This window comes from Hyalella azteca, unplaced genomic scaffold (assembly GCF_000764305.2).
Source record: "Hyalella azteca isolate HAZT.00-mixed unplaced genomic scaffold, Hazt_2.0.2 contig13331, whole genome shotgun sequence".
Lineage (NCBI taxonomy): Eukaryota > Metazoa > Arthropoda > Malacostraca > Amphipoda > Hyalellidae > Hyalella > Hyalella azteca.
The window spans coordinates 215524-226182 of record NW_025943257.1 but is presented as its reverse complement, the minus strand read 5'-3'; the positions used below and the strand labels follow the sequence as shown (position 1 = coordinate 226182).

Here is a 10659-nt window from a genome sequence, read left to right as displayed (position 1 = left end):
TGGCGGAGTCTTGGTCATTCATCAAGAACATAGTTATGTCTGCAGTTGATGCGTGTGTACCTAAAGGCCCGTTTCCACTATGAGACTCTGCGAGACTGACGATTGAAAAACTGGCTTTTTCAGTCCGGACTGAGGCATTCCGGACCATCGAGACTGGAGTGACGGGGAGTCAAGCGCTGTTCAATCTTTTTCTGGCGTCCGTTGAAAAGATTTGATCAAAAGGCCAGTCTGGTCAAGAAAAGTACAAGAATCGGCGACAGGCCTATCCAGGCCTATTCTTCAATGCCGAACATACTATACTATACTATGTCAGACGCGGGAGCGCAGCCCTGCGCCACCAATTTTGTGCACCAATAAGCCCTGAATCGAACGCCTTGGATCTCTCCGGACATCCACCAATCAGCAGTGAACCACTTGGCTTTGTCCTCCTCCGGCCTCGCATAGAACCTGCCGTGCACCACCAGGCCGCGGATCGAATATGACTTCCGGGCATCGTTAAATTACGTAATTTTACGTTCACTGCATCTGAGGTTAGGTTTCAGATAGCATAGTTCTGTGCCAAAATTTATCGACCTTCGACAAATTACCGTTCGACCGAGGTAATTTGTCGAAGTGTTGAGGTAATTACCGAAGTGTTGAAGGCTACGCTCCGGAAGGCAGGAATCATGATGGTCCATTATGTACATCCAGGGCAGTGGTGGTCTTGGGCAGGCGACCCTCATCAGATGCTAGTATTTGAGCGAACCATGACCATCACCCGTTCATGGAATGGTGTCGATGTATGTACACGCGTATGTGTGTTTAGACATATGATGAAACGAAATGTGAATTGAATTTACAATTTTTTTAAGCTTTCGTAGTAGTGTAAGAAATTACCACTCTCTTGCGCATCTCCTTCTTCACTTGCTGCCAGATGACGAGGAGGCGCCCATGTAATTTCATTTAGATTTGAACTGGCAGCCGTGGCAGCAACATCTCCCGTACCAGCCTGATTTCAGATACCTGGCCAAATATCGTCGTAAAACTTCAGGCTCCTAATCCTTGCTAAGTCTTTATTTCTACTGTCTTATAATTTTGTGTGAATGTGGTAATAGCAGGTTTAACTTAATATTTATTTATCTTGTTATAAACTAGGTAGGATTTAACTGAGGCTCACCATAGTTTACGTTGGGGTTAACCTCCATTGGGACGCTAAAGGTGGATTAAACTTTACTTAGATCATTTGATCAGGGGCTAATATAGGTAGATGGTGGTTTAGGGTTTCCTTCTTCTCACCTTTTCCTGAGCATTTGAACCTATTACTGTCCTGCCTGTCCTTACTGGTGAGCCTTCCTCCTACTTTACCCTCCTCTTTGATAGGATTTCATTTCTTAGCCTGACAGCTGTAACCACGGTTACACACTAACTCTCAATAAGATTTAGGTGTGTGCCAATTTCTTGCATTAATTGATAAATAATGATGTATTTCCAAATTATATAACTTTCTGACGCCAGTTTTACGATGCGACTATTCTAACAGTTCTGCCTTGTACAGTATAAAGTACGCCTACGCCCATTACTGCGTCTGCAGCCGGTCCAGTCGATTCGTTCTTCTTGACGAGAGAAGTTACTTGTACGAAGACGTGGGTTTCGCCTACTGTTCCATTCCTACCAAAACTTAATCTCGCACCTGGACTACCTCGTTACTAACGAAGATTAATGAAGAACGGAAATAAAAAGAAAGCTTGAATAAACTTTGCGTATCTTTATTATAATCTTTACTTGACCTATCGTGTAGGAAATTGAAATTCTGCGTCTGCAGCCGGTCCAGTCGATTCGTTCTTCTTGACGCGAGAAGTTACTTGTACGAAGACGTGGGTTTCGCCTCCTGTTCCATTCCTACCAAAACTTAATCTCGCACCTGGACTACCTCGTTACTAACGAAGATTAATGAAGAACGGAAACTAAAAAGAAAGCTTGAATAAACTTCGTGTATCTTAAATATAATCTTTACTTGACCTATCGTGTAGGAAATTGAAATTTCTTGCAGTAGGTAGATAGTAATTTCATTAATTATAGGGCAAAAATATCTTAATTTATTTTGCTATATCTAAAAACCACAGGCTGCTTGAAGGCATGGAAACATGATTTAGGGGTGCAAGAGAAGAAAAATACTTGATATTTACGTGGCAGCAAAAAAATTAATGCTTTCAGCTCCAAGAGATACTAATCTTCAAATCCATATCATAACTTACATAACTAATAAGTAAGCTATTAATTGGCAGAAAAAGCAACAGATGAACTTTCGGTTTTGCATTCAGGGCCTACAAGTATTTTATTTAATGTTCAGGTCGCCATGATTTGGGATGAAACTGCTTGATATTGTGATGACAGTGCATTACCTGATAAAAGGCATTGAATAGTGTTCCTTCAGTTATCCAAACAAGGTCTACAAATTTTCAATATTTTCAGATGAGGTTCACAATTGTATCATGTTGTGGTGCGGTTCATATAATTCCTTCATTGAATTATGATCGTTTTATTCAATGGCGGTTACAGGGCGTTACTTGGCCTGAGTGTCATACATAATGTACATAACTCTGCTCAGGCACCAGACTACTTTTTGAACGAATTAAAAAATAGTTTAATAATTTGTTCAAACAACATCGATGACAAAATTTGGTCAATTCTTTACGGTTATTGTTCCTCATAGTTACTTTATCATGTTCGCAGGGCAAAATTTGTCGCTAGTCTTGTAAAATGTTGGAATATTATTTCTGCTTAACGTGATGCAGCTTGAGTGAGTGAGCCTACACATTCGTTTGCCTTCCCTGCGCCCAGCCCCAGCGCCGGCGGCAGTTCGCTAGTGATACTAGTGATGATCACACGTTGAACGGCGAACGTTGCTTAATTCAATCCTGTAATCGTAGTGGGTAACGTGAACTGTTGAAGTATTAGACTTGAAAATAATTGATTTTAAAGGCTAAACATTAGAAACTAAAAATTTCTTAGTTTTCATGTACATTGGTTCTTAAAGTGGAGTTCACTGAAAAACACGACAGTGACGACACCGATACCGGCACTACGCGTATATATAGTCGGCTTGATGCCAGGATTGCCGGTATTCTAGAATCTAGACAACTCAGTTGTACTTCAAAGATTTTGGAAGATGGCAGCAATGGAAATTTTTAACTTGAGGTATATGCTGACATGATCATGCTATTTTAGCTGCTCGTGTCCATATATTTCAGGTTCTAATTTTTAATTCATCGAGAAAGCTGGATCCATTGTGTGGAAATTCCAGTTCACTCAAGAGTTCGACTGCTTGGTTGGGTTCAGTCTTCGCCAGTCAAGCAGTCACCGAGACGCTGCAAGAGAAACGCTTACAAACAATTAAGGTTACAAATCGTAGCTCAACTCCGTAAGTAATTAAGTAGCTCGTTCTCTGTAATTATAAGCTTGTTTTTCGTTTTATCATTGGGTTTGGTACCAGGGCTAAATCAAAGTATTATGCATTGGCTGATTTTCGAAGAATTACAAATTATTAGAGGATAAATTTCCGAACTTTCCATTGAACTTGACAATTTTAGGATGCATACGTATTACAAATTCTTTCGTGCAACGTGCTACTTGCTATAATGTGTTTAAAACGACATTTTAATCATCGCCTCTTCTGCCTTAGATAGAAGTTGAAATTCAATTCAATTAGAAATTCATGAACGATATTTCAGGTTTCGAATAACGACAACAGGAGGAAAGTGTGCGTTTTTCATCGAAGCCGATATTCTTAAAGCATGTAGATTTTAATCATTACGGACATTTTCGCTTGAAAATCACGAACACAAAACCGAGTTCTTCACCTATACCAACTCATTGACCAGCCGTACTTTCGAAACTTCCAATGACGGTGGCTAGGCTACGGAGCGATATGCTAGAAAATGCGAAAAAAACCGTAAATGTTTTTTTTTTCGTATTGAAATTAATTAAATAACCTGGAATACAGTGAGTTGACAGTTCAATTAAATGTATACATATCAATATTCATAATATTTGAAATTTAAGTAGAAGTACTGGAAGTATGAATATGATCTCATGGGCTACTTGGTGCAATTGCCTTCGTAAGATTCGTCACATGGAACGGATGTGGTTGTTTGCACATTTTTAACACTATTTAACTACCAAAAAAGAGATGTCTTAACATTATGAGAAATTCAATGTGGGAGAACTGTATTGAAGATTTAGTGTGTGAGCGAAAGAGATGAATTTAAAATCCATTTGAGAATTTAGGACGTTTTTATTTATATGATAGAGAGGCTGTTACAACACACAGAGAAGATAAGCAGGTTTGCCCGCGCGGGCAACCTGCTCCAACCTGCCACAAGAATGAACATAGGATAATAATGTAAGTGCTCACAGTGAAAACCTGTACGAATAGGCTTCTGTATTCTATGGTTTCAGGCGCCAGCCTGAGCAGGTAACCAGCACGCTGGCAACCTGCTTTCACTGTGTGCGTACCCTACGGCGCCTGCTTCCTGCAGGCCTGCGTGCTCCGTCGCCCTAGTGAGGCCAGCACGTATACGTCATGAAAAAGTTCCAGATGACTTCAATTACAAACACCAGAGTTTGGAAGAAATCACTCCGAAGGCTGAGAATTGCCCTTCATTGATATGGAACTGTTCTTTCAATTTATATTCATAACTCAAAGTTTGGCTGAGAGATAAATTAAAAGCCATGAAAAACGAAAACGTTCTTATGATAGTATTAGCTCGTGGCCTCTTCCAAACAAGTTGCAGCTGTTTTTATTAATTTTTGCCTTTTATTTTGCAAAGTAAGGGGTTCTCGCTCCAGTTTTCAGCTCAATGCTTAGCAAGCAGTGCCAACAGTAAGTTGATCAACAGTAAGTTGATCATTTTGCTACTTATATTAATTAGGTATCCCAAATCAGTTATTAGAGTTGAGCGATTTCTTCATTCTGACGAAGAGGATGACTAGTAAAATTGCGGCAGAGAATTTCAGCGCAGCGCAGGTACTTAGAACCGCCGAATAGGAGCCGCTGAAGTCCCGGATCACACCTGCAAGTTGAAAATAGAATGCCGAAGATTTACAGTGAAACAGGTTACTAAACATCACTATAATCAACAATCGGTGAATGCTTTTGGAGGAGGATATATTTATAAATTTACTGTAAAATTACACTAAATTTACTCAGATAAATTCATCGCAACAAAGTTCCAGTTCTATCATTGAACTGACAATAAGTTTATTCAGATATACATACATATATCATAATAGATATCTAAGCTCTGGCTGACGGATGTGTCGAAACCCTCATGCAACCCTGACAAAGGATTCGAATGTGGCGAAACCTGTGATGTGATCTAGTACAACTGGTAGTTGGTAGTGAGGCTTGAATAATGATTTAAAAATGATTCGTTCTGCAATTAATTTGCAATACCAGCTTCAATTTACTGTTACTATTAGAGTAATTTTCTTAAAATTAACATAATTTTCGTGTAAATAATATTTGTTATTCCCGCATTTGAGCTAGACAATTGTTGGTTTACTTACCTAAAATTGGAGACATTGAAGTGTCTGTCACGAGCAGGACAATTGCTAAGACAGCAAGGCATTGAGGATAAAGTTCCAGTCCGACGATGTCAATAAGGATGGCATAGAAAATGCTAGAGAACATGCCGACCCCCAAACCGTGCACGACGCTGAGGGCTGTCAATACGTGCTCGTCCCCGTGAGAGAAAATGAACCCTGTGTCAGAAAAATTGTTTTGCACTCCAATGACAGATTTTACTACACTAATTGTAGCCAAAAATGCAACAAACATCTTATTCATTCAAAGAAGTCCTGATATCATCTCGCCCACGCTGTGTGCACTCGAAGCCTTTAGGCTAGGTTAGACGCGATCGTGCTGTGTACACGATCAAAGTTGTAATACTCGTACTAAACTTTCAGCAAATTTTGAATTTTTTATATTATCGTCGACTCGACTCGATTGAGTTTAAGCATTTTTAATTGGCAAGTATTTCAGCAGTTTTAAACATTTCATTTATTGAAACACTTACCTATGTCTAAGACCCCAGCGATTATTGAGGCAACGCATAACGCAGCTTTTCTTGGGAAGCGTTGATGGTTCACTGTCAGGGTGACTACAATGCGAACTAATGTGCCCATCATGGCACTGTTCCCTAAGCATTGAGCTGAAAACTGGGGCGAGAACCCATTACGTTGCAGAATAAAAGGCAAAAACGAATAGAAATTGCTGCAACTTGTTAGGAAGAGGCCACGAGCTAATGCCATCATAAGAACGTTTTCGTTTTTCAAGGTTTCTAATTTAGCTGTCAGCCAAACTTTGAATGTTGAATAGAAATTAAAAGAACAGTTCCATATCAATGAAAGACAATTCTCAGCCTTAGGAGTGATTTCTTCCAAACTCTGGTGTTTGTAATTGATGTCATCAGGAACTTTTTCAGGACGTATTCGTGCTGGCCTCACTAGGACGACGAGCACGCAGGCCTGCAGGAAGCAGGCACCGTAGAGCAGCAAGCCTCCCGAGTAGCCGTAAAAGTCTATGAGGTATCGCACGAGGTGCGGGGAGATCGCACCCGAGGCACACATGGCAACTGTAATGCAGGAAAGTGCAGGTCTTCTGTACTTCTCAAAGTACATCGGCACTATCAGCAGGGTAACGTTGTACAGAAAGCCTCCACTCAGCGCTAATGGGGAGCCAAAGAAAGATTAGGCATATTAGGTGTTAGTGAACTGATGTGTCAGTCGGATGTGTAACTATTCCACATATCTGTCAGGCATTGAAAAGTTCTTCAGGATATGATAATAGATCTTGCAATATACGCTATCATATTTCAACCTATTTGAGCATGGGTGATGAAATGAATTGAAAAGCTAAACATTCTCGAACCTGCAGAGACTTTGAAGTGAGAAGTCTCACCAAGTACTATGCCGTACGAAACGAAGATGACTCCCAGGCCGTCACAGAGCGCCAGCAGGACGAAGGAGAAGAAGGCCGTGACGAGAGCGGCGAAGGTCGTGCTTCTGTGGCCGAGCTTGGAGGCGATGTCCGGGCAAATTAGCGAGCCAAGGTCGAAGAAGAAAATGTGCAACGTGAAAATGCCGCTGCTCAGTGATGATGATGCGGAGAACGAAGCCATTTTTTCGCTGAAGAATACGCCGAAGCATGAAGACAAAAAGCCAACAATGACCTGTAAATTGTACGTGAAAATATAAGTATATCATGTAGTTCGGCGGAAGATTCAACTTAATTACAAATTATCATGATATTCAACTTCTTCAAGTTGGCTCAATTGAGTAATTTCATCGACCTCTTCAATTGTGAGCTACAGTTCTTTAATTTCGAGCTGTTCATTTTACCTACAGAATTTTTAATTTTAGTCTTTGCATGGCTATTTAAAAATTAACTTTCAAGCAGGTTTCATTGAAGACCAGAGAATTTGTTTTATTCGCAATTTTCTTATTAGTTTTTTCAATATATTGAACAATATTTTTAGTTTGAACTGGCAAATCGAAAATCAGGTTACCGATGGACATTTTTATTTCGTTAACGACGTTTCGAATGTTTCTATCATTCATTATCTTGATAGAAACATTCGAAACGTCGTTAACGAAATAAAAATGTCCATCGGTAACCTGATTTTCGATTTGCCAGTTCAAACTAAAAATATTGTTCGATATATTGAAAAAACTAATAAGAAAATTGCGAATAAAACAAATTCTCTGGTCTTCAATGAAACCTGCTTGAAAGAAAAAATTCTGCCAACCTATACTAATTTTAAAAATTAACGTACATAAATTTCAATTGTCATTTATCAGTGTAATGTAGAAATTTAAGTAGGCTGCAGTACAACTGGAAAATAATCAACCCAATAAGTTTGTTAATTAATCTATGTAAAAAAGCAAGCAATTGAAGCAGCTTCCATTGAACGATTAGATGATGTCATCTTGAAAATTGTATTAGTTCAGTCGTGGGTATGAACATCGACAAAGATTAAATTATGATTTCGATAAAACTGATGAAGCGAGACTCAGCTCATCGAAAAAAGTGCTTGCGTAGAGTTGTTCCTTAGTATTTTTTTTTTGTTGTAAATTTTGTAATCCAGGCTCTTTGCGGCCCTATCAGATACCAGAAAAATCAGATTCAAGCAGCTGATTTCTTCCCAACGCACATCATTCATTAGTATTTGCATTGAAGGTTTTTATAAAAATGTTGATAGTGGAGTGTTGAACTGTTAGCATTTTTCCTTATATTTCATCTAGAAAAAAACTAAGACAAAAGGGACGTAAATCTTTAATCTTTTGAAATGAGAAATAGTCACAACATAGCCCGTAAATTATTAATTAGCACTCATTAATAATCGGAAGAGTTTTTATGTGTATAGATTTTTTGCTGTCGAGCCAAATAAATACCAAGGACTTTCATTTCCAGAGCAAGCTGAATGAAAATCAGAGTTGCCAGAAATATAAAACATCTTTGCTTTAGCCAACAAGGATGGGGTCTTCTGCACACGGTAAGGCACATATGAATGATTTTTTTACTCAACAATAATATTTAATTTAAGTTTTCTGGCATAAATAGAAGCGGAGGCAGTCAAATTACTTACTTGAATGTAAAAAGCCATCATGAGGGCCACCCAACTCCATTTTCCATCAAGCAGACTTTGCTGCCACGAAGAACCCTTATAGAGCTTGTTTTCATCATCGTTTGTGCCGTACCCTCGAGATGAAACAAGAGCTTTGAAAGCTTTGTTGCTAAATTTTTTGTGGCAAATTTTGGAATCGGGACTATTTGCAGCTATTTCCGATGCCGGATAAATCATGTTTAACTTGCTGATCCACACGTAAAATATATACTATAATTTTTCATTGTGGGTTTAAGATAGATTTTTTATGTGAATTTGAGCGAACGACCGAAGGGAAAAGTTTTGCCGTACATAAAGCAGCTTATATTTTTTGTGACATAAGTGTCTTTGGTATGTAACGTTTCAGCGTTGCTGTACACCGGCTATGTTCGCGGCACTGTTTCAGACGCAAATGTGCCAGAATACTGTTGATGGCTACCGTAATGAACGTCGCAAGTGCTTTGAGTTTGTGCAACTAATTATTGATTAAGTATTGACAATGTTTCTGCCAGGCCTCATTGAAAATAAGTATTAGTGATACGTGGGTGGTAATTAGCATTCATTTATCGTGGTCAAGGCTGTATAAATCAATTGGACAGCTGTTCCGATCAAAGAAACAAGTGGCTATTGTCCTGCAGCTAACGCATGACGCTTTAAATTAGAAATCGCTTCAAGTAGCATTACTGCTTGATGTGTCTGGTGATAATAAAATTGAAATATAAGTCATTCATGCAATGCACTTTTCACTACTCGATGTAACACATGTTCGAATCTAATTAAACATGTTTAACGTCACGCGATCATTTGTTCCACTTACGTATGATCGAAAGGAGATTTAACTTTTTATCATTTTCAAATCATTTTTGATATTTGAAACTAATTAATAATTTTCAAATCATGAGTTATATAAGATAAAAAAAGACGGTCTATGCTCACTGGTCAAAATATGTCTAACTTGATAAAGTTTTCTCGGTGTGTCGAACAAATTTTATAATATTTCAAGACTTTATTTTTTCCCGGAAGGATTCAATTATTTTATTGATTTCAAATTAAATAATTTGTATTTTTCCAAATTTCTGTGTTTCACTACGATAGTCAATAGAGTTTAGATTAATTTTAGTTTGGTATTTCTTGTTGCAATTTATCAGCAGGAAGCATTTTGTCTACATACACACTTGACCTAATCAATAATTTTCATTTCATGCAGTTTCTCAAACTAACTCTAGCAATCAACGGCTGTTATTGCCCAAGTACTGTAAAGTACTGACACCGACGAGTCTTTCTGAATGTATTCCCTGTACCTTCACCACAGATTTTAATGGCAATATTTTTTCGACAGTTTGTCTTCAATTGAATTATAGTTCATGGACGACCATCGTAAACAATATGATTTTAAACCCCTATAGCTTTAACCCCTTTCAACCTGCCGAAGTGCCTTAACAGAGAATGAGATGAATTTAATGAATAATTAATTCGCGTTTATGCGATGAGTCGAGATTATAACGCTTGAATTCGGCCGTCATAAAAAAACGAACTATCAATATTTCAGTCACAAATTTGAAGTGAAGTGGACGGTGAGTTCATTCGCTCATTCAGCAATACAGCATCGAAATTTTTGTAGACTGGCTACTTTTTTTTCTTACCGATAGTTGGAACACTCGAAGGTTGTTTCTGAGTCGCTGGTAAACGTCATTTAAGGTCGTCTTTACGATGCATTCATCTGGTTTATCAAATTTTCAACGAAGCATCAACAATGTGATGAGTTTTGCTTAACGTCAGGTGTACAGGTCGGCAGGTGTGCTTTTTGTTTGGGATCAACTCAACACTTGCGCGTATTTTATGACTGCCATCGGAGTGACCCGAATGCTAGCATCACAACTAACTAACGCCCGTGCGCTGAGTGTTTAGTGAATTCTTCCAATGCAATATTTTGATGAAGATATGAAATTTTTCCTATTTTCTGAACCACTTTTTACCTTAACGAAGCCAATATCGTTTCGAGAAAATTGCTCAT

The 10659-nt window shown here is 38.5% G+C and overlaps 1 protein-coding gene across 1 annotated transcript; it reads right to left on the bottom strand.

The window, feature by feature from the left end:
* Nucleotides 1-4920: 4920 nt before the first annotated feature.
* On the bottom strand, nt 4921-8843 carry LOC108681681 (monocarboxylate transporter 13-like). The gene is made up of 6 exons (XM_047883604.1): nt 8628-8843; nt 6941-7211; nt 6487-6707; nt 6057-6198; nt 5548-5742; nt 4921-5051 (listed from the first exon to the last, which is right to left on the bottom strand). Exons 1-6 carry the CDS (start codon nt 8841-8843, stop codon nt 4921-4923), a joined length of 1176 nt encoding a protein of 391 aa, XP_047739560.1.
* Between the last annotated feature and the right edge of the window lie 1816 nt (nt 8844-10659).